Source organism: Microplitis demolitor, chromosome 1, assembly GCF_026212275.2.
Source record: "Microplitis demolitor isolate Queensland-Clemson2020A chromosome 1, iyMicDemo2.1a, whole genome shotgun sequence".
NCBI lineage: Eukaryota > Metazoa > Arthropoda > Insecta > Hymenoptera > Braconidae > Microplitis > Microplitis demolitor.
The window spans coordinates 22867771-22893344 of NC_068545.1; the positions used below are offsets into that span (position 1 = coordinate 22867771).

General features: G+C 28.7%; 4 protein-coding genes across 4 annotated transcripts; 2 read left to right on the forward strand and 2 right to left on the reverse strand.

Annotated features, from left to right (window-relative positions):
• The first annotated feature begins 8996 nt into the window (after positions 1-8996).
• On the forward strand, positions 8997-11018 carry LOC103580113 (uncharacterized). Its single transcript, XM_008561756.3, has 5 exons — positions 8997-9098; positions 9392-9535; positions 10482-10588; positions 10668-10779; positions 10850-11018. Exons 1-5 carry the CDS (start codon positions 9050-9052, stop codon positions 10927-10929), a joined length of 492 nt encoding a protein of 163 aa, XP_008559978.1. The 5' UTR covers positions 8997-9049; the 3' UTR covers positions 10930-11018.
• An 858-nt stretch (positions 11019-11876) lies between these two features.
• Positions 11877-14661, reverse strand: LOC103580112 (kanadaptin). Its single transcript, XM_014440740.2, has 2 exons — positions 14486-14661; positions 11877-14417 (listed from the first exon to the last, which is right to left on the reverse strand). The coding sequence occupies exons 1-2, from the start codon at positions 14486-14488 to the stop codon at positions 12159-12161; spliced, it is 2262 nt and encodes a 753-aa protein (XP_014296226.1). The 5' UTR covers positions 14489-14661; the 3' UTR covers positions 11877-12158.
• Positions 14662-16338: 1677 nt separating this feature from the next.
• Positions 16339-18874, forward strand: LOC103580111 (uncharacterized). Its single transcript, XM_008561753.3, has 2 exons — positions 16339-16682; positions 17874-18874. The coding sequence occupies exons 1-2, from the start codon at positions 16524-16526 to the stop codon at positions 18669-18671; spliced, it is 957 nt and encodes a 318-aa protein (XP_008559975.1). The 5' UTR covers positions 16339-16523; the 3' UTR covers positions 18672-18874.
• A 90-nt stretch (positions 18875-18964) lies between these two features.
• On the reverse strand, positions 18965-21217 carry LOC103580110 (protein SGT1 homolog). The gene is made up of 5 exons (XM_008561752.2): positions 20989-21217; positions 20733-20843; positions 19611-19812; positions 19339-19535; positions 18965-19258 (listed from the first exon to the last, which is right to left on the reverse strand). Exons 1-5 carry the CDS (start codon positions 21019-21021, stop codon positions 19154-19156), a joined length of 648 nt encoding a protein of 215 aa, XP_008559974.1. The 5' UTR covers positions 21022-21217; the 3' UTR covers positions 18965-19153.
• Between the last annotated feature and the right edge of the window lie 4357 nt (positions 21218-25574).

The following is a 25574-nucleotide window of genomic DNA, read 5'->3' on the forward strand; positions in this document are numbered from 1 at the left end:
TGTACTCTTTTTAATGGACAGAGATAGAGCGAGTGAATGGAAAAGTTTAGTTTAATCTTCTAATACACTCTATTTATAACATCTATATATATATATATATATGTATGTTTGTATATGTCTATGCATCTATATACACCAGGACACCAGTCGCTGTAGACGTCTACGTTGTCACGAATCCCTTCGTACTCTCATCTGTATCTTGTGGGTTTACTTGAACTTACGTGAGGATTGAGGAAGTCGGGACAAGGTACTTTACAGTTTCATCGGGTCTAAGATGTCTTCACCGCAGTATAAAATCCAGCAGAAAAAAAATAACATAGATTTTTTCATTTCAGATTAGACATTTCTCCTTCACCTTCTGTACTTGTTTTTTTTTTCTTTTTTTTTATTACGTATTATTCTCATTACTTTTTACTTTGTAACAGTACACACTATAATATATTTAGTAATACGTATATATGTATACATAATGGCGAAGTAACGAGTAAAGTAAGAGGACTAGCAGATTCGTCTTTTACTCTCTTGTTCTTGATGACCTGCATGTAACTTTGTACAATATCGGCGCATTCGATCTTTACGATATGGTGGTCCTCGAATATATTTTTATCCCTGTGTCCTCTTTATATATATACATATACTTTGTTAAAACATCCACCGCGTTATCTTATGTAAATTAACGCGGCACGACCCGGCAATATTCGCTTCTAACGCATTATTTCCATGCAATCAACTCGGACACAAATATAAACTATTACTTTTATGAATGAGACACGGTCATACATATCAGTCATTTTTTTTTATATATATGTTCATTGTGTTACATGGAGAGAATTTTTTGAAAATTTATCCTACAATTTAGAATAAGCTTGGGCCAAAAACAAAATAAATACGCAAATAATAAAAATAGATTTCTTTGGTTTTACTTTTTACTCTTTTTTATTTAAAAATCCCGGGTCAAAAAAATCCAGCCCCAGTTTTACTCACAATTAACGAGGAAAATTTATTAAATTGTTCTCCCGTGTACTTATTGTTGTTGTAACTCGATTAAATTTTCTATTACAATAATTATTGTCCACATAAATTTTGTAATTTAAATGAAAAATAATTTTATAGTCTTATTAAAAAGTAATTTTTTTTAATGTAACATAAAAAACTTCGAAATAAAATAAAATAATTATTTTTCTCACGATTAGTATTTTTTTTATTTTTTTTTTTTTTATTTATAGTTATAGACTAATAAATTTTCTGTAATAACTGAAATGAAAGCATAAAAATATTTTTTTTTATTTTTATATTTAGCATGAAATTGATCAATAAATATATACGAGTGAGTAATTAAATAGCAATTAAATAATAAGTATCGTTATTTTCTGGTGGGAAAATAAAAGCTGACACAGTATATTTTAATAGTAGCATCACACATCAGCCCGTAATATATTTATGGAAGAGAAATTTAGCCATCAATAAATATCGCACGAGCACAAATTACGCCACTTAAAGAGTTTAGTTACCGATCATAACTCAATTCTATAACTTGCATTATATTTTACATTTAACAATTTGTATCAAACGTTTGTAAATCAACAAATCAATCCAAGATTTCCCTTCACAATTTAATATCTCTCATTACTCATTACCGTTGCATATTCTCTGCTCTTCTACTTTCTCACTCATTTATATATTTATATTAAAAAGTATTTATAAAACCTAAACTTTACACTGTAAAACAAAACCAGGGTAAGTCCAGGCGGTGTAGGTGTTAAAATTTTCGGTGTTAAAAAATTAATTATTGAGAAATTAATTAAATTATTGGTGATTGAAATGGTAACGTACATAACATAAATAATTATTTAAATAAGTACATAGCAAAATTTAAATTTCTTGCAGATAATCCCGAGTCAAAAAAAATTATATTTGAATCCTCAAAAATTTCAATTCCTTTGAAGTTTTATTTGCCGCTCAGAAAGTAACTCTACTTTAGTACTCAAAATCCTCAATGAGAACTATGAGATCTAAATACGAATAATTTATCGATTTTTAATTATAACTAAGATCTCATTATCTTCAACTAATGAAAAGTTATATTTTGGATTTTGAAAAATTTTAGATAGAAAAAGGGAAGGGAGAGAATACGTCGAATGAGACTTTTAATGTTCAAATATGGATAAAATTATTTTTAAGCGCTAATCCAGATTATGTTATTCCAGTTTAGTTCTAAACCAAACGAGGAAAATTATCTATACTGTTGTAAATTTTCAAATTCAAAATTGATTCTCGAAAACCTCATAAAGAACTTTAAGACTTAAATCTGAATTTGTTTTTTAACTCGGGAAAATTCATCAAATTTGTATATTTTTTTATATGTAATACATTTTTTTTTCTAACTTCTATACGTAGAATTATTTATTACACCGATTTAACACCAGTATTTTAACACCGTGCGGTGTTGAACTGAGTCAATTTTTAACACTACTCTTTTTACAGCGTATGAGTTTGTAATTAAAAATTATCAACACTTAATGTAGGTGAAAACATCTCTCTATTATAGTACCGTTAAGTAAACACGCAAAAATAACGAAATAATAAAAAAATCTTGAGTAAACTGGAGACTAGAGAATTACAAAGACATCCAATTAATATCGTTATTACTGAGTACACGGCATTGAATTCAAAGACAATAACCGTGTCATATTTCTCACAATACATTTAGCTAAATTTTTTATATTTTTTACGCCTCATGATAACAATTATGCCGACAATGTCAGCAGACAACTAAACAATGAGTTGGTCGTAAAAAAAATAAAGATGTGGAGATTAAGAGAAACTATTTAAAAACCTTGAATTATTTAGCCAATTAATGAGTTGAATACTATTGTACTTATATTATTAATTCAATAACTGGATTTTTATAATTATAGTCTGAGTGAATTTAATCTGTTGGATTGATTGAAAGAATAGAATTTATAAAAGTTATTATTCCCAAGGAGTAATTCGCTATCGATCTTTCATTTCATATTTTAATATAAGTTCATATATATGGATGTATATATGAACACAGAGGGGCGGAAAAGGCAATTAACGGTGAGGCGTTTACGAGTTTTATCGCGTCCAAGGTTGCACTGCAAATTAAATTGCACAATACGCCAGGAATCAGTTCACTGGCACGAGTACACACTTAGATAATTTCTATACTATAATAATAATAACAATAATAATGATAATAGCAATAGTAATAAGAATCTGGGAATACAGTGGTGGTAGAAAGGATACAAGTGACATTCGTTATAATATTGGGCGCGGCGCGTAACTGGATTATTTACTTTACTATGTGTAGTATTATTTGCCTGGATCAAGGTTACTAGAAAATACACGCGTAAGTATTTTACTCTCTTACTTAATCGAGATAATGGCAAAAATAATTTTATATAGTTGTTGTACTTAAATTATTCATGATTAATCTACTCTATAAAAACGAATTAGTGAACACGCGACAATCGCGATTTGGCAGTTAATAGTTACTTATTGCCAGTGAAAAGTATACCCCTATTTAAATTACTGACATACACGGAAAGATTAGAACCCGACTGCTGTTCTGCACCGTACTGAGTCGAGACTAGTATACTAGTCATCAATTTTATACAATTTCAAATTTAAAAGAGTAATAAGATTTCAAGTAATTTGTAGCTGAACACTCAAGATTGAAACCCTGAGTACACTGTGAATCGGCAGTGAATTCAAAGTGATCATGGGATTTTATTTAAATCCAAATTCACTCTGTCAATCAGAATTATGGAATTTTAGAAAAAAATCACTCCGTAAGAAGAGTAAATAGGGACTTTGTCTTTTCAGCGGAGTGTCGGGGATTTTATTTTAAGTCACATTTACTCTGATTCAGAGTTTTAATAAATCTCATAGTCGAAATTTTTCGCAGTGCAAAATTCAAATTTTCAATACCCGGATTTTTTACATTTTATCTCATTCCGTTTTTATTATTCAAGTAGGGTTGAAGTACCGTTTTTGACCACTTTAGGGCCAGTTTTGGGCATTTGAAACATTCAGATAAAATTTGTAAAAGACGGAATGACATAATTAGTTTTTGAAATGTGTTCAAAGATACTTTTTTCCTACTATTAAAATTGAAATTTTATTTTATACTTTTTCATTGATTAAAATAAAGTATCAAATGTCCAAAAATGGAGCAGTGGCTATAAATGCTACTTCTACCCTATCTTTTGTTGAAAATTAATTTTATTTTGTTTTTCAATCCAGTAAAGTTCATTCATTTTGTAATACGAATTTGAAAATTGGCTCCTACTGGGTTTAAAAATAACAGCTGGGCTTTGCGCAGCCGAAAAAATTTATGAAAAAGTACAAAACATTTACAGAAACCTTGCTAACCACAAAAAATAAAAAAAATAAAAGAAATACGCTACGAACTAGACCTCAGAGTATCGTCAGCTCAATCAAAGCGATACGCTAATGTAGATTGCTTAGGCCTAATCTACCCTCGGATATACCGGATTATCTCTGGATAAAAGTTAAACAACTCACAGCGTATGACTTTGAAGAGTATACTCACATAAATATACAATATACATACACTCACATCAGTACATTTATTAGTCAAAAAAATAAAGCTACGACTACAAGACCGCGATCTCTCCTCATATACCAATGGCTTTACGAGCCACAAGAATTTAAAAAAAAATAATAGTAAAAAAACATTGCGCATCGTCTAAAGTCTACATACTCGTGGCTCTCAGAATTGACGATACTCCAAAGTGCTTTTTAATCCTCTTTTAAATAAATTTTCACTTTGAGCTTGATTTTAAATCTTCCTTATCTACTTCCTAGTCTTTTTTTTTTTAAGTATAACGTGAGAATAAATATTATTATACAAGCACGCCCGTGAAACTTGGACTCGGACTACCCAAGAAGTTAAAAATAAATAAATAAATATAATAATGATAATAAAAAATATTTATGTGTTATATGTATATAGAGAATTAAAAGTTTATACGGGAATACATTGGACTTAATAGTTTGTAGTAAATATGTAATCACAGTAATCATTTATCTATTTGATGATTCTGTCTGGTGAAAGCATAAACTGTTCACTTAGCTCATGGAATTGTCTATATGTATACATATATGTGGATATTGATATGTATCTGTAGTATGATATTAGTAATATGGTACCACCGTGCGAAAGTATATCTCTCTTCCGTGCGAAACACACATCTGGAGGCTGAAGTAAAATGCCCGCGGATCAATCTCTGCTGCCCGATGGCTACCACTACTGCCAGTACTGCTGTATAATATAATCCGAACAGTACTCTTTACTACTTGATAGTTTATTACCATTTGCTATTTTATTATATATTACTAACTTGCAGTATTTTGCATTATAAAATTAATAACAAACATTTAATTATTTAATTATCCGTATCGTATTATTTTTAAATAAATATGACCCGAGAAAATTTATATTATTATTATTATTATTATTATTATTATTATTATTATTATTATTATTATTATTATTATTATTATTATTATTATTATTATTATTATTATTATTATTATTATTATTATTATTATTATTATTACACTATAAAAAAAAACAAGGTAAGTCCAGGTGGTGTAGGTGATAAAATTATCGGTGTTAAATCTCAAAACCAAAAGTGGTGTTAAAATAACACCACCGCCGGTGTAAATATTCTTTACCGATGTTAAAAAAAATGTCCGATATTAAAATATTTTATGATACTGAAGCTTGCTGACGTCTAATAATTTTCGTATTTTTTCTAAAAATGATAAATTATAAGAAAAAAAAATATTCAAAAAATTGCACCTCTAGCTTTTTTAATTTTCTATATGTGCATATTTTTAGTTTTTTTTTTTTCATAATTGATTTGTTGAAAAATAAACTAGAAAATTGTTAATTTGTGAATATTTTTACATACTTGATCAGTATAGTTAAATATAGTGTTTTTATTAATTAATTAAATTACATTTTTTTATTCCAATTTTTTTTTTTCAATTTCTAACGTGGAATTTTTTTTTTACACTGATTTAACACCAGTATTTTAACACCGCGAAATTATACCGGCGTTACTTCATTTTAACACCGCTCTTTTATTATTGTGATAAATTTATAGTTAAGTAACATATTTTCTTAGACGAATAAAATTTATCTCATAAGTTTAAGAATGAAAGATATAACATGTTTATGCTGATAAGAATTTTTTATGACCCTAATAATAAAATTATTTAAGTAGGTCAATGGGACTAAACTTACGGAAATGATTAAGCTTTACATTTATTAATTTAAAAACAATTTTTTTAAATATATATAGTTTGTAAATAATTTTGTCAGTCTAAGTGTGATAAATGTCAAGACTAAATTAATCATCAGGGTCGCCATGAATTCTCAGATGATATACGATGCAGTCACAATGAGGGACCGCCGCCCTAATGTTACATAAAATTTCTTTACCAAAAATTATGACATTAAATTAATAAGAAACACTATAAACGTAAACACTTATACTACTGTATATGTTAATGTATATCACAAGTCGTGCACACTAACGAGTAAAAAGAGGCGTGACGTTAAAGTTAAGCTGCTAAGCTACTGGATTGAACTTTCTGTGAGCTCTGAGCTCTGAACTCAACTCAACTCTTAGTAAAGACGACTAAGATGAAGACGAAGACGATGAAGACGAACAAGTAACTCGGTTGTATGTCACGACAGACTCATCTCACCTCAGCTAACTAATTAACTCCAAAAAAGATTAATTATCGACACTTAAACTCCTAAAACTCTCAATTAATTAAATCCAATACTTTGATAAAATTGAATATTTACGTGAAATATTTTATGCATGAAAGTTTTAATATATTTATTATAAATAATAATTAAGGAGCGATTGTTTGCGCAAGGTATCGGATAATGATATTATCCGAGTATTAACAAACAGTAATCAGGTTGTAAGTATGCTGGGATAATTAGCTCGGCTCTTAGGAATTGAGTAATAAAATTTGAGAGACTGAATAGAAATGTGCGTTGTAAGCTAAATAGACTCAGGTGAAATGGCTATTTGTTAAATGCAACGCCGGGTTTGCATAAGTACCGGGTAGCCCGCATTAAGTTAGTTACGCTTAAATGCAAATTGGTTTGTTAATCGATCTGTATAGACCTTGAAACCTACGGCATAATGGACCCCCTGTATACACCCCAGCTTATCTGCTCATGCATATCTTTAACAATCGGCTACCCTTTTTATTTTTACCCTTTTACTCCTTTAAGGCCTCAAACTACGACATTGTAATTCTTAATTAAACTGATGATTTAAATTTACTTATCACAGTATTGTAATTTTACAAAAATTGTCTTAATGCTTCATTAAAAATTACAATTAGATTTTTTTTAATTCATTATCCTTGAACACATTCGTTACTTTTTTTTTGCTGATTAAAAAAATACTTTAAAAAATTCAAAATTAATTTTTTTTTTACTTTTCAACTCAATCATAGGGTAAGTTGGCCAATAAATAACTTCTTCCTCCTGATTTATTGAAAGAAATATAAAAAAAAATATTGATAAATTTTTTTATACTATTTTACTTATTTACATTAATATTTATAAGGAATTCCAAAAAAAAAAAATATAATAATATTTTGAAAATTGGTAGTATTTGAAGGCGAGTTTATTTGAATATTGAAACTCCGAATCGGAGTGAATGCAGATTAAAATGAAATCCAGATGTCCGAAATCACTCCGCTAAAAAGACAAACTCTACATTCACGCCGTATGCGGAATTATTTTTTTTTAATCCGAAAGTCCGAGTGACGGAGTGAATTCTGATTTAAATAAAATCCTTAATCATTCCGAATTCACTCCCAATTTTTTATAGTGTAAGATAACTGAGTCAGTTAATGAATGGTCATATTCTTTAATATTCTAATATAGAAGGAGGCAAAAAAATTAGAATTGAAGATCTAAAAGTTGTGAATCGAACAACAATGAAGTATTTTGTTTATATAATTGTCATTAAAATCTATATGATGTGGGTAAAAATTAAATAATCTTCATTTACTAATCGGGTTTATTCCCCTGATTCAAGAATCTCATTTGGAATGATTCAATCTCTGCTAAAGTGTATATCTATAAAGTGTATATATAGTCAATTTTGCCAACTTTGAATTGTTTCGGATCGTGTTTGAATTATTTAAAATTAGATTTCTGAATGAGGGTCACTGGACCAATCACTTTATTTCCAATAAATGACAAAATATTTTAGTGGATGCTATGTTTAAACATTACATTAAATTCTTTTTAAAATATTTTTTTCGTCAGAATTAATAAAAATTTTGGTACTTTTTATCAGAACATAAAATATTCTTTGTAAAATTTATCAAAATATTTTCTATCCAATCATTGGTCAAGTTACCCTACATCTATTTAAAATTTTTCAATAAAAAATCAAGAAAAAAAATCAAATTTCGTAACTTTTAAAATTTTTTAAAACAGGGTCAATTTTCCCATGTTTTGGATATTTATTATTTTTCAATCGCTGGGATATATTTAAATTTTTATGGAAATATATAAAAATTATGAATAAATGATTCGATTAAAATAGTGAACGATGCTGGGATCTATAAATCGAAGCTTAAACTAAAATTCCATCAACATTGACTACAGATGATAATAAACATATTTTTATTAAAAATATATTAAGCGACGTATAAAATTAAATTTTTAAATAATTATTTAATTTTTATCAATTGTTAATTATAATTAAAAATGTAAATTTTTTTGAGTGAATAAAAAATAACGAAAAAAAGTGTTTTCTTTAAAGATTGAAGCCTTACTTGCCGCCAGTAAAACAGCCACAGAAAATTAGTCGTCATATAGTCATAGTCATATGTGATATATATATATATATATATATATATATATATATATATATATATATGTATACAGAGTGATAATAAACATAACGTTGTCAGTGATAGTTTTTTAATAATCATTTAAATTTTGAAAATGGAAAGCGAAACTATAATTTCAAATTCACCGTCATATCTATCAATGAGTAAGACATTTTCATATTAAATATTCATAAATATTAGTATATATATAATTCATGTACAAAATGTATTTTTATATACATTCATATGGCAGTTTAGGTTATCAGTTATCACAAAACTATTCTGTCATTTCCTTAGTTAATTATCAACATTATTGTTATTGTAAATAATTACTAGTCGTGTAATTTATGCCCTTCACTAAAACAATTCAATGAATTTTGTTTTATAATAATTAACTATTTTTTATTAATTTTTAAACAATAAAAAATTTTGTTTAAATTAATAAAATTAATTACAGTATGGGGAGCAATTGCATCAGTTGGTTGGTACATTATCGCTGCAATTGTAGTTTCATTTTGGGCATCACCGTACATTGAAGAGAAATATAAATCTTGGAAGCAAAAGAAAGATGATGAAGAATACTCTGCTAAATACCACAAAAGTATTAAATATTTTTTCATGATACCAGCATCGAAACTTGAAGTTTCAATGTCTCTACAGCCAGTCGAAAATATATAATTTCAGTACAACACCGCGAACAAATATTAGAATATGCGTAAATTTCTTATCCACTTACCTCCACTATTAGAAAACAAGTCTACACACTGTTACTAGAAAAATTTTTTTCCTTTACTTTTATGTCTTAGAAGACTTCTCTGAAAATTCTAGACAAATCCTAGACATATCCTAGAGAAGTCTTAGAGAAATTTTTTTCCTTTACTTTTATATCTGAGAAAACTTCTCTGAAAATCCTAGACAAATCCTAGAGAAAACTTAGAAAAATTTATTTCTTTAAAAATCCTATAGATATCCTAGACAAATCCTAGAGAAAACTTAGAAAAATTTATTTCTTTAAAAATCCTAGAGATATCCTAGACAAATCCTAGAGAAATCCTAGAGAAAACTTAGAAAAATTTCTCTCTTTAAAAATCCTAGAGATATCCTAGACAAATCCTAGAGAAAACTTAGAAAAATTTATTTCTTTAAAAATCCTATAGATATCCTAGACAAATTAAGTTTCATAAAAATTAGTGTGAATAATAAATATTATTTATAGTTTCTGCATAATTATAAATTACAAATGACAATTTACGCTTACGCTAATAGTTGATCACACCATTGCTCTTAAATTAACTTGTATCTGACTAGCTACTGGCTATGAAACTTTAAGTTCTATGCAGGAAATCATAAAAATTATAGTATGTAACTCAAGGTGAAACACGATTTCAAACTGCGGATGATATCAGCCTTCGCCTACAGCTTGGCCGTCAACTTCACCCTGGTCTGAAATCGTTTCGTTTCATCTCCTGTGAAACAATATACTATATAATTTATTTTACCATTTAACTTTAAAATAAAATATCAATTAATATTACTGATAACTCTAGATCCAGATTTATTTGAAGAGCGAACGAGAGCCATTGAAGCTGCACGACAACGAATGCAGCAACAATATCTTGAGCGAACTGAACTTGCCAAGCAGCAAGAAGAAGAGGTTACTTTTTGATTTACAAATATAAATATATAAATATTAATGAATATATTTAAATTAAATTATGATTATTATATTGTAGAAGAAAAGATTAAAACAAGAACAAGTGATGAAATTACTGAAAGATGCTGAAGGCGGAAATAGATTAGGAACTAGTGACCAATCTTCTTCATCCAAATCGAGTTTCCGTGACGGTACTGATTATTTTCTCAATACTCCAAAATTAATTTTTAATTAACTTCTAAGTCTACTATTTATTTACAGAATACAATCCACTGATGGGAGAATCCAGCCGTGGATATCGGGCTCCAAAACGCAGCTGCTGTGGCAAAAAATGTGGATAAAAAATTTCAAATTTAATTTCGGTGATTTTTTATACAAAGATAATTTTATTGAACATTTATTTCAATCGTTTCTATAGAAAAAAAAAAAATTAAACAATAAAGTTAATTTAAATCTCGAATAAAGCATCAATCTAATAAATCGCACTATCATAATATATGTTATATTAATTAATAAATAAACTTAAATTACAAATATAATATGAAAATAGTTATTTGATAAATTACATATTGTGTCAATGAGCAAGTCAACATGTATGTAATATATTTACATTACTGTACAGTTATCTTCAAAGGCATTCTCAGACAGTGCTCTCACTTTTTTTCAATAAATATTCAATGAATTTCAATCTAATGACCATATTAAAATTTTGATAATTAATTAAAAAAAAATTAAGTATAGTTTATATATCAATCAGGAGTTAGAGAAAATTTGGAAGATAAATTTCAGTAAAATCTTCATGTCAATTTTAAAATTTGAATATTTTAGACTACAAGTTATTTCACAAATTTCGTTTAACTCCGAATTGATAACGACTGTGAGTAGTTTGTTTTTAAATCTGTCTGCGGGATTGGAACTGCGTTGCCCTTTTTTCAATTAAGGTTTTATCTTTTTTTTTTTAATAATTATCAAAATTTTAATAATCCTTACTATTGAGTCATTAAATATTTTTAAAAATTGGTGGCGCTGAGAATGCCTTTAAACTATTATTTAAAAAACGATAATTATTATATATTTTTAAGGACATTTTCAGACAGTGTCCCCCATTTTTTAAAAATACGCAATGGCTTTTAATTGTCGCAACCGTATTTAAATTAATTAAATTAATTAAAAGAAATTAAAACCTCAGTTAAAAAAAGGACAACGTAATAGTAATTTCTCAAAGACATAAAATTAAAAAAAAAAATACTCATAGATATTATCTATTAGGAGTCGAACAAAATTTGTTGAATAAATGTTAGCCTACAAAATTTGAAAATTTTAGTTATATAATTGACATGAAGATTTTACTGATATTTATTTTACAAATTTCGTTTAACTCCCAATTGATATTAACTGAAAGTAATATTTTTAAAAATCTATATCAGCGAAATTGTCCTTTTCCTAATTAATACTTGACTTTTTTTTTAATTAATTGATAAAATTTTGAATCATGTATAACAATTGTCATTGAAAATTCTTAAAAAGTGGGAACCACTGTTTGAGAATGTCCTTAATTACCTATTGTAGCCTAGTAACCAAACTTGTCATTTAAACTAGTCCGTCCATCGCCAGATTGATTGGAAGGCGGCACCCAAGTGGAATAATCAACGCTATGAATATCTTCGTCATAAGATTTCTTACTTTCTTTAGCCGCCTTCTCAGCCCTCTTCTGCGCGCGCTTCATATTTTTCTTCTTTCTTCTCAGGAGCTCAGCTTCCGATAATTCCTCATCTTTTTTCTCCGTCTTCTTACTCTCTTCTTGCTCAATTTTTCCTTCAAATGCTTTATTCTCTTCAATCTTCTTTTCTTCGACACTCTCTTGCTCATCAGCCTCATCACCCTGCTTAAGCTCTTTCTGAATGACAGCAATCTCTTCGCTCTTGATCAGCCCGTACCGACTCTTGGACACTTTCCTCTCTTCATCTTCCACCAACTTACAAACCAAACTGTCATCATCGTCAGTTCTGCGTCGTTTTTCTATCTCTGGCTTCTCTACCTGGTCTTCCACTGCTGAACTAGAAACCAACGACGGCAAGTTTGCTGGTTTAGCAAAATCAACCAACTTCTTCAGGTTCTCTTCTTCTTTCTTCAATTGCTGCAACTGGGACTTCATTTTCAAAATGTCACTCTTATTTAAGACAGCAGAGCTCAAATTCGACATAAAAGCATCAAGAGCATCTTCATTTGAATCTGAATCAACCCCACGCTTGGTGTCCTGATGTTTCTTCAGCTTTACTTCAATCTCCTTTATTTCTTTCGTAACTCCAGACAATTTTTCCACCAACGTCGAGTAAGTTTCAGCCTTAGTCTCCAATTTACCAGCATTGCGCATCCTCTGTTCGCGTTTGCGTTCAACGGTACCAGTCCTATCTAGGAAATTGTCTTCATCAGAGTCATAAAAATCTTCCTCCTCCCAATTACGTGATTTGCGTTTGCGTCCTTCGTGCGTGGCCTGTCTCAGCAATCCGTATCTGTCTAAAACTCTACATGCCTCAGTAGCGCACTGGATAACTGACTCTTTCTTCTTGCCCTTTACCAAAGCTTCCGCACGTACGTTGCGACCTACCGCCGCTTCAATAGGCAAGTCGACCCAGCATAGAAACTGCCCGACTCCTCTCTCCTCAGTCTGGTACTGCAAGTCAAAACCTTCGCGCTCGAACCATCCTCTGAGCGTTTTCTTGGGGTCGTCAAGAAACAATTCTTCATTATTAGTCATAGCATAAGGATTCTCAGTCATGTCAGTCTCTTCGTCAGCATCTTCACCCATCCCCCAGTCTATTCCATCAGCTTCTTCTTTTTCTTTTCTCAGCCGCTCCATTTCTTCGAACATCTGCTGGCGTTCTCGTTCTTCTTTCTCCCGTTCCATTAACTCCTGTCGGCGCATCTCCTTCAATTGCGTCACCGTGTACTCGGACTCCTGCTCCTCTTCCTCAACGGGTGTCTGCACAATAAATTTACGCTGACTGCACCCGAATCTTAGCATGTGTCCACCTTGGAGCTTGACGTAGGTCTTGGGCCTTATGCGGCAGCCGTTCCAAAAAGTCCCGTGGGTGCTTTCGAGGTCGTACAGATAAAATCCCGGGCCGTTTTTTTCATCCCCGTTGACGCGGTACTGGAGAATCGCGTGGTACCGCGAGATTGTCGGGTGCGCAAGTGGGATATCGCAGACCGGAAGACGTCCAATCACGTGGAAACTTTTGTTCGTTAGATCTATAGTGTCCAATATCACTCCTGACTTTAATACTTCAACTTTGTAGTCACCGGAGGGACTTCCTCCCCATGCTGGTTCTTTGTAAGGCAACGGTAGTTGTTGCTTGTGATCCTGAGTTGATACTTTCGGTGGTTCTATTGACTCTGATATTATTTCTGGTTCATCAGAGCTGTCAGATGTTGATTGAACTGCTACTGAAGCTACTTGAGATGCTTTTCCATTCGATAGTATGCGTATCGATCCTGTCTTACCTCGACGAGGACCAATTAATAGCGCTGGCTTTTTAAATGCTCCTTGACCAGGTAATTCATCTGTTGACTTCAATGCTTCTGGGTCTACTTTAGACTCATCAAGCTTTAGATCTTGGTTTGATTTTAATTGATCTTCAGTTTCTAAACTATGATCTGGCTTTGATTCATCAACTGACATTGGAACTGTATTTGATTCTGACTCTACAGACTTGGAATCTTGTTTTAAATCTGACGGAATCATTTCGTCAGCCTTTTCATTACTGATTTTATCAGCAGAATCATCATTAAATTTTTTAATCTCTTCAGAATTAACCTCCATAATTGTCTGTTTTTAAGAATCAATTATTGATATTTTAAAAGAATAAATAAAAGCAATAGGTTATAATTCCTTACCATTAAATTTTTAAATTAAATGACACTAAATATATAAACTCAGTCTATATATTTGTTATTCATATATTTATAAATATTGAACTTTACAGAATTTAAAAGTATTTATTAAATAAATATCAACGCAATTATTAAACTAAACGATTATAAAGGGAGCGCGACGTAAATGTAAACTGTAAACACGAAAATAATATACCTATATATAATATATATAAATACATGTGTTCCTGGGTCGGTAAGCTTGGAATTTATATTACTGGGTGCATTCCGGAAATGCAATACGAGTAGCTGCAGCGTAGCGCATTTCAAAATGCACCACTATTAATTATTCTTGTTATTTGCGCGGTAAATTTAAATATTTAAAAAATAAATAATTAGAAATTGGAGGAAATTAAAAATCGTACGTTCAAATAAAATGGCGGCAGAATATAATAGAAAAATATTTAAAAAATTTAAAAAAAAACACACAAGTGTTTGAACAAACCTTGGTGGGGAAATAATGTGCAGAAGGGTGTCCTAATACACTTGGAGATTAAAATAAAATTGCTCCAAGTGTATTACAGCTAAAAAACGTCACTTAACTGCTATTTCCCACCAGACGATGCCAGATGAGTTTGCTCAGAAACTAGGAAGATATCAGCATCAGCAATTCACAACACTTTACACTAACACTGAACACTCAACACTTAACGACACCACAGATACTTTGCCCAATTTAAATTAATAAGCGATAAATTTTACAATCACTGCACAATTTTACACCACGCCACTGCAATACTGTATTTCGATTCAAACGTAAAGAACAAAGAAAGATCTAAACTATTACTGCCATTATCGAAGATACTGACTGCCGCTATCGAACCGTCAGTTGATACACAGCAATCGATTTTGCGATTCATCGATTGCCCCCACTTTAAAAAAAATTTGAACGTTGAATACAGACGCGCAGTAGCGCCATCTTGGCGCGAAATTTCGAAATTGAAATTAAATTATTTTATTAACATTTATTTGTGTCAATAATTATATTAATTTGACTAAAAAATATGCTCTAAATTTTTTATTTTTATTACCTGTGTGGTAAATTTAAATATGTAAAAAATAAATTATTAGATATTGGAGAAAAATTAAAAATCATAAAAAAAAATAAAATGGCGGCAGAATATAATAGAAAAAATTTGAAATATTAAAAAAAACACACAAGTGTTTAAACAAACCTTGGTGGGGAAATAATATGCAGAAGGGTATTCCTAATACACCTGGAGATTTGAATTAAATTGCTCCAAGTGTATAGCAGCTAAAAAAAACGTCACTTGACTGCTATTTCCCACCAGACGATGCCAGATGATTGGGCTCAGGAACTTGGAAGATATCAGCGTCAGCCATCAGCCATCAGCACCAATTTACACTAAGATTGAACACAACACTTTATACTAGCACTAAACACTTAACGACACCACAAATACTTTCCACAATTTATATTAATAAAAGATAAAATTTTACAACCACTGCACAATTTTACACGACGCCACTGCAATACTGTGTTTCAATTCAAACGTAAAGAGCAAAGAAAGATTTGAACTACTACTGCCGTTGTCTATGTACTGACTGCCGCTATTGGGCCGCCAGTTGATACACAGCAATCGACTTTTCGATTCTCTCGCCCCCCACTTCTGCGAAAGTTTGAACGTCGAATACAGCAACGCCCAGTAGCGCCAACTTGGCGCGAAATTTAAAAATTAAAATTTAATAATTTTATTAAAATTTATTTATATCAATAATTATATAAATTAGACTAAAAAGTATACTCGAAACTTTTTGTTTTCATCAATAATTTATCAATTATTCTTGTGACTTGCCCAGTAAATTTAAATATTCAAAAAATAACTTGTTAGAAATGGGAGAAAAATCTTAATAAATCGTAAATCAAAATAAAATGGTGGCTGAATATGATAGGTAGAAAATTCTAACCTTTAAATGCCGGGAATAAAGTAAATACTCATATTTATAAATATTTGAACAGTAGTTTTATAATATATAAATAATGTCAAGTCGTTCAAAAAAATTAATTGAAATAGTTACATCAAGGTTTAATAAATCACCGGTTTTAACAAACGCTATTGAATCAGCAACTGAAAGAGCTCATGTACAATTAACTCATTTTCAAAATATTGCTAGCAAAAAATATGACACTATTGTCAAGGTATTTATTTATTTACCTATCAGGATAATGAACTCGATTACGAGCTCTTGCCTTCCTCTATATATTTAATCAGTAAAATTATTTAAAAATAATTGAGATACTGAAAGTAGCAGACATCAGACAATTTTGTAATCTTTATAAACAAGTTACTTGTAAGTTAAATCCAATGATTACATGTCATTAAAATCGCAGGAAGAAGGACAAAAAATCTTCGAACCTTATTATTGATAAATTATAATAATTATTATTTAAAATTAATTGTTTCTATAACATTATATCGTTATCAAAATTAATAGTTTTTATCATATTATTTAAACGATAGAACTTGAGTTATTGAGCTATGGGTACAAAAACTTGTTAAAATATTAAAAATTTTAAAAGCTGTTCAATTGTTACATTATTGTTCATTAGTCCATTCTTTACTCATTAGTACGCATTTTAAAAATTAATTATATCATTGTATCTTTTACAAATTTTTCAAGTGCCCAAAACTGGTTTAAAGTGGCCAAAATCAGTAACTCTGTCCAATATGCTTTAGTTGCTGATGAAATAATAAAAGTGACGTAACGTCCAAAATTTATCAATAATCAGATTCCAATGTTTTTTTGTCCTCCCTATGACTTTAATGATACTTAAAATTATTATTCGGACACGATCAGATTTCTATATATAATTTTTAAAAGTTTTTTTCTATAAAGATTTTATTTGTTTATTTAAAAGAAAAAAAATTTTTTTAACTTCTACTACTTTCCGTATTATAAATAACTAATTATTTATTTTAAATAAATTATTTTTGTGGCCAAATAGTAGCGAAATTGCTACTGGTATTTTACTAAAAATTTATAAATTTTTATTGTTTCATTTTTTGATACATTTTACTAATAATTATAAGCATATTAATAAAATTAAATTATTTTTTAATCTAAAAAAAAAGTTTAATATTTGTGGAACCTATAAATTACTGTATAATTTTTTTTTTAACTTTTGATTTAATATTCGTAAAAATTAAAAAAAAAAACAATTTTACATATTCGAGTATTTTGATTATTCAAATTTAATTGTTTTTTTAAAAATAAAAATTTTCTCGTCATATTTATCATAAATTGATAATAAAATTAATTTAAAATCAATATTAATATTAAAATAAATATTAATGTACTTAAGAATTAAAATTGATTTGTTAATTAATAGCAAGTCAATGGGGCAACAATCATCCAGGATTTAAAATTAGCAGCATTAGAGCCAGCGCCGATGCCAAAGCAGCTGGTAATCTGGTGGAAATGGTACCAGCAGCTAACAGGTCTCGAAGATGTCGAAGTAGCAAGACAGCAGATGATAACCGTCCAAGACAAATTATTCGATTGTCAAAACCGCCGGCGAGATCTCAACAACCAGGCTTCTGTGATAGCCGAGAAATTGAAACAAGTCTACGGCGAGTTGATTCAAACCAGGCGGGAAGATCCAAAGTATGTGCAGTTAACAATCTTAGAAAATAAAGCTCTGCAAGATCAGAGCAGAATAATATCTCATTTAAGTCTACTGGAAAATGAGGAACGCGATCACTTTACCCAGTTGGCCACTGCCATAAAAGAGTATCATGACAGCCAGAATATTAACGCGCAAAAATATAAATATCTGTCTATTTTAGCTTCCGCTGTCATCGCGATACTTTCTCTAGGCGGGTCAATGATTTATAATAATAAAAGAATAGCCGACGTCCATAAAATAATTGCCGAGGGACAGAGTAAAAACGAAGTTATATTCAAAAATTATTTTTCTACCCTGGAGGAAAGCATTAGAGAGTTTAAAAATAAAAAAGTTTTTATTGATTGGAATAAAGCACCTGATATTAAATATCAAAGTAATCAGAGTCCTAGTGATATTTCATCTGTTGACCCACAAATTAAAAATGTTAATGTAGATAGAAAAATAATACTTGGCGGTGCGCTTGTCTTACTCTTAATTATTTTAAATCGGATATCGTCTTAGTATTTTTTTATTTTATAATTAAATGGTTTGTAAATAAAGAGTTTATATTTATACTCTTAGGACATTTAATAAATATGAGACTAAAAATTAATTAAGTAATTTGGCCATTAGTAAAATTTTAGGTAAATATATGAATTAGTTAATTGCATTTATAATTAAATATTAATATTTATAATTTAATAGTAAAATGAAATGAATTTCGAAGCTGGCGATTTAAATATTTATGAAAAATTACAAATATGTATATAATTAATAAACAAAAATAATTTATACTTATTAAATTTTTTTATTTACAACTCAAACTATTTTCCATTTAAAAAGTGATTAAAATAAAAAATTAAATATATGTTACAAAATAATAATGGACATGTAAATTTAGTTAGTTGGTAAAACATAAATCAATGATTTTAAAATTAATTACTGATTAATTTTGATATTAATGTTTGTATAGATAGAGTATTTAATTAATAAACAAATTAAGTTCATTCCCATGATTTCCATTCAAGGCCGTCAGGTGGACGTTTTTCGACGGTGCCTTTTCCGACCTCGGACCAATTCGTGCTCAAAACAGTACCGCCAGATTCGATCTATTGAAACAAATTTATTTATAAGTTACAAAAAAAAGACTGCAGTACATTATGTACTATTGAGTATCGAAAGTACTTACGAATGATTTATTCATGGCCTTGCGAACTTCATCGGATCCAGTGCCATAAATTTGTTGGAATAGAGAATTAAGCGCGGCATCGCCTTCAGGTTTTTCTTCAGCCTCCTGTTTTTCTATTTCTTTTTCAACTTTATCCCAATCTTTTGATTTTTTACTTGAGCTTGGATATTTTGGTGGCTGGTTTGAGACAAGTATTTCTGTAAAATAAAAAGATAAGTAATATTTTTTAAACCTTTTAGTAGTCAGATTAAAAATAGTGTTGAAATAATAACCTTGAGGTATAGGTTTAATATCTTCTTTAACTGCTGGATTGCCTTCTAATAAATTCCATCTAAGGCCTTCACGTTTCTTTAATTTTATTTCTATTTTAGACGGTATAACTTTATATGAACACTGATCTGGAACTATCTCATGGGCCAAATCTAATTCCAAACTATACTCATTCCCAGAAGGTAATTTAGCGCTCACACTTAACTGAAAAAATCATAATAATTCATTTTTACAATGAGGTAAGAGCGATTAGTAACACTAGTTGCTCACTTTAACTGATTAATACGCTGTTATAATTTTTATAGTAAAAAATTTCATGTATGATAATTATCATTGATAAATAATATACCTGAAGATCAGAACGTTTTTCGCGAAACGAAAATGTAATTCGACATAGGTGTGAATGTAGCAGACAGACAAATTTAAATAATTAATCAATAGAGTAGATAATTAATAAAATAAAATTTTTAAAAAATGGGCATTTGAAAAATTTAAAAATTAATAAGTACATTTTTTATAAATATTATTTTTTTAATTATTTACTCTATTTATTTATAATTTTACATTTGTCTGACGTCTGCTACATTCACACTTGTAATTCAACTGCTTAAGGGGTAGTTCCCGAGGTTGGGGTGACCTAAGATTTTCAGCTGACACACCAGCATTTATATGTGAACCATTTCAGAAATTTTGTCATCCAGTTGATTTTTTTACTGTTTAATTTTTTTGTTGCGCGAAAAACGTTCTGATCTTCAGGTACATGATGATTAATCATGGGTAAATCTAAATAAAGTAAAATATAACATATATATATACATAAATATATGATTATTTGTTTAATTTACCAATACATATCGATTCGTTTGATTTCACTCTACGATAGTGAAGTTAGCAGACATTTTAAATTAAAAAAATATATTTCTAAAGAAATGCACATGTCAAAAAATTCATAAACTATACGTGTAATTTTTCAAAATATTTTTTAATATTTATTTTTTGTTAAAAAAAAATCCAAAGATTTTTAAATGTCTACTAACTTTATTGTCATTTTCACTCTAATGAAAAGTGATCGAGTATGGGTCATCTACCTTACCTAATAAATATTTAAATATTTAAATACTTACAGTTCTTTCGCTATATTGAACTTTAACGTTACTCGTATTCTTAGCCAGCACTGTCACAATAACGAAAGCTTCTGTTTGATACCAGTCATGATTTATTTTCGGAGTTGGCATCTAGAATATTTATAATAAAAATGAGTTTAAAATATTGTTTGAGTAAAAATATTTAAATATGAAATTTAAGATGACGGATATCAACATAATTGTTATTTTTACTGTTTAAAATTACCTAAGTTACTTTATAATAAATTTTACTCACTTGATTGTTTATAGCTTCTGCTTCGCTCGCCATTTTAAATATCTATTCCTTATTTACAAATTGATTTTTTAAATTAACGAAAGCTTACTAAATAAAAATATGTAAAGTTTAAATTTATTTATAAACTGCAAGTCACTGAAATCTGGAGTAAATCCGAAAAGTTGAATTTATATTTCCTTGATTTGAGGTTCAGTTATTTTGTTCTAGAAAAATCATAACAAGTTTAGTTCAAAATTCTGACGTATACGCGCTTTAGTCGCTGGTTATTTATTTTGCGATAAAATAATTATTTATGTTAATTATTAATTAAAGATGAAATTTAAAACGTTTGAAAAACTTTTATTAAAATAATCTTTGTATGAAGTATAGAAAATTTTTAATCAAAATCATTTCTGTCTGTTGAACGATTATTAATATTAATTGTATCATGCAGAGAAAGAAAAAAAATACATAACGAAACATTTAAATGTGCAATTAATGTTTTATTTTACTTATTTATGAGTTAAAAAATAACAGGCGATAACATTAAAAGTCATTAAGAGAGAAATTAAATACAAAACGGTTGCTTAGTGACAGCGAAACAAAACTGAAGGTAAAAATTTTTAATATTTTTTAAAAATTTGACAATCGACTGGCGGATAAAAAATATATAGTCTACTCATACGACTACTTTAAAAATAAAAAAAAAAATAAATGAATTAATATTCTTTAATTAATTTAAAATAGATCGTACGAATAAAAAAGAAATATAATACGATTGTCAAATTAATAAAAAATAATTAATTATCCGATAATCGTATTAATAGACACTTCCTACAAAAAATGTTTGTTTGAGTGCATTCTGAGTGCAATTCTCCCATCTTAAATAATTTATTTTTCAAATATTTAAATTTACTGCGCAAATAATGAGAATCATTGATAAATTTATGAAAATATAAATTTTTGCGTATATTTTTTAGTCTAATTAATATAATTATTGATATAAATAAATTTTAATAAAATTATTAAATTTCAATTTTTAAATTTCGCGCCAAGTTGGCGCTACTGGGCGTTGCTGTATTCGACGTTCAAACTTTTGCGGAAGTGGGGGGGCGAGAGAATCGAAAAGTCGATTGCTGTGTATCAACTGGCGGCCCAATAGCGGCAGTCAGTACATAGACAACGGTAGTAGTAGTAGTCCAGATCTTTCTTTGCTCATTACGTTTGAATTGAAACACAGTATTGCAGTGGCGTCGTGTAAAATTGTGCAGTGGTTGTAAAATTTTATCTTTTATTAATATAAATTGTGGAAAGTATTTGTGGTGTCGTTAAGTATTTAGTGTTTAGTGCTAGTATAAAGTGTTGTGTTCAATCTTAGTGTAAGTTGTTGCTGATGGCTGATGGCTGCCGCTGATATCTTCCAAGTTCCTGAGCCCAATCATCTGGCATCGTCTGGTGGGAAATAGCAGTCAAGTGACGTTTTTTAGCTGAAATACACTTGGAGCAATTTAATTCAAATCTCCAGGTGTATTAGGAATACCCTTCTGCATATTATTTCCCCACCAAGGTTTGTTTAAACACTTGTGTGTTTTGTTTTAATATTTCAAATTTTTTTCTATTATATTCTGCCGCCATTTTATTTTTTTTATGATTTTTAATTTTTTTCCAATTTCTAATAATTTATTTTTAAAATATTTAAACCTATCACACAGGTAATAAAAATATAAAATTTAGAGCATATTTTTTATTCAAATTAATATAATTATTGACACAAATAAATTTCAATAAAATAATTCAATTTCAATTTTGAAATTTCGCGCCAAGACGGCGCTACTGCGCGTCTGTATTTAACGTTCAAATTTTTTTTAAAGTGGGGGCAATCGATGAATCGCAAAATCGATTGCTGTGTATCAACTGACGGTTCGATAGCGGCAGTCAGTATCTTCGATAATAGCAGTAGTAGTTCAAATCTTTCTTTGTTTTTTACGTTTGAATCGAAATACAGTATTGCTGTGGCGTCGTGTAAAATATCTAAAAAGTATCTGAGGTGTCGTTAAGTGTTGAGTGTTCAGTGCTAGTGTAAAGTGTTGCTGATGGCTGAAGTTGATATGTTCCTAGTTCCTGAGCAAACTCATCTGGCATCGTCTGGTGGGAAATAGCAGTTAAGTGACGTTTTTTAGCTGAAATACACTTGGAGAAATTTTATTCTAATCTCCAAGTGTATTAGGACACCCTTCTGCACATTATTTCCCCACCAAGGTTTGTTTAAACACTTGTGGGTTTTTTTTTTTAATATTTCCAATTTTTTTCTATTATATTCTGCCGTCATTTTATTTTTTTTATTATTTTTAATTTTACTCCAATTTCTAATAATTTATTTTTTACATATTTAAATTTACCACACAGGTAAAAAAATATAAAATTTAAAGCATACTCTTTAGTGAAATTAATATCATTATTGACACAAATAAATTTCAATAAAATAATTCGATTTCAATTTTAAAACTTCGTACCAACAATCGACAGCATTTTTTTTTTAATTGAATTTCTGTCGTATCCTTTCGAGAACTTTTTTTTCTATGTTAACTAATGTTATAAACAAATGGATTTTGTACCGATGAGAAAAGTCGACAAAAAGACAATACTACCACTATTCTAATTTATTACAGCAAACTACTCAAACACTATTTTTCTCGACTGCTAAAATTTAAGTTTTGATAACTTTATTATTACAGTTTTTACTACTAATTCATTTCCGCTAAATTGAAATAGTTACTAACACTACTTTAATTTATTGAAGCTATAGCTTTTTTTTCTAATTGATTTGTTAAAAAAAAAATTCAAAAATTGTTAATTGTCTGGTAATTTCAAGATCATTCAAAAATATTAAAAGACGATAGAAAAAAAATGAGGCAAAGTTGAAATCCCGTAGCAAAATAATTATTTCAAAACAAAAAACTATTTATTTTTAAAAATTATTATCTCATTTTATCACAGCCTTATTCCACATAAAATTTATTTTCATATATTCATATTTTAAAAAAATTTTTTCATGTTTCCGCATTCGTTTGGCTACAATATTTCAAATTTAAATTAGAAAATAATAAATAAGATAATTAAAATAAAAAAAACTAAAAAAATTTCTTGTATACATAAATTATATTAATTTCGAAATTATTGAAAAGAGGGTTAAATAATTACGAAATAAAATATATGTATAAGATTATTATATTTCTGTTGGCATTTAAATTTCATTTTCATAACAGTTTAACAATCACAATGTTATCTCTAAAAGTTTGATTTAAATATACATATACATATTACATTTTGTTTATTCTTATTCATTAATGTATGATAGTCTTATTTATTTATATTTTTAATTCATTTTTAACATTTTACTTCAATTTTTATGAGGAACAACAACAGAAGTTAAATAAACGTACCCCAAAATAATTTATTATCTATGACCCACATGTTAAGTATCAATAGTTATGATTCATAATAATTAACACATGTCCACTAAGTAATTTATATCAATTAATTAATTTTCTGTATATTGAATTTTCACAGTTTTGAATAATTCATCATGTAATTAGTTCCTTAGCGTACGTTTATTAATTTCAATTGCTTCTCCGAGTAATTTAATTAACGTTGTATAACGCTATATATATATATATTATAAATGTATAGCGTTATAATTTAAACATGAATGCATTATTTGAGGTAATACATTTAGCAATTAATCTTATTTGCAATGAATCAGTATATTTTATATGGACTACATCTGTAGTAGACCAAATTGAGCAGATTTGTTTTTAAAATTTTCCATTTGTATTTTTTATTTTATGATTCGTACTAAATTACATGATTCTATAGCAACACTTTTTTTTTTTCAAATAGCTTTTCTATATCAAAAAAATCCATATGAGAATCCAGCCTAGATTCCTATTGAGTTCTCATATGGCGTTTTCGAATGGATTCCCATATGTTTTCTTATAGGAATCCAGCATAGATTCACATACTCGTATCAATAGACAATAGATATAGAAACCCAGATTTATAGATAAACTTCCTTTAAAGAAATTCATATATCCAAGTTTCTGTATAGGAATCCAGGTACCCACAGTTTCCTATCTGAATTTCCCATATGGGAATCCAGACATCCATGGTATCTTACATGGATTTTTGTATAACCATACACTTCTATATTATTTCCTATGGATTCTTATATAAATGTGTACTTTCCTTTATGGATTCCTATGGGTTCCCATGCAATCCTACATGGATTTTTTTGACAGGGTTAACTTAATTACTAGTAAGTATATATTTAATATTTATATACTTTTATTACATGAAGCGTAGGGTCATTGTGATTATCAGATTGATTTTTATTCAAAATAAGTTATAAGTTTTAACATGTAAGCAAATAAATTGCAAAGATTCTTTCATAAAAAATACATTTTTCATTCATTTGGTTTAGAATATTTTTTTTTTATCATTACTTTTTATCTTAATTATTAATTTTTTGTAGGAAATGGAAGATCAAATTTAGTTTCATTTCAAATATTTAGTTTTAGTTTCAATTAAAATGCATCAATAATAATTTA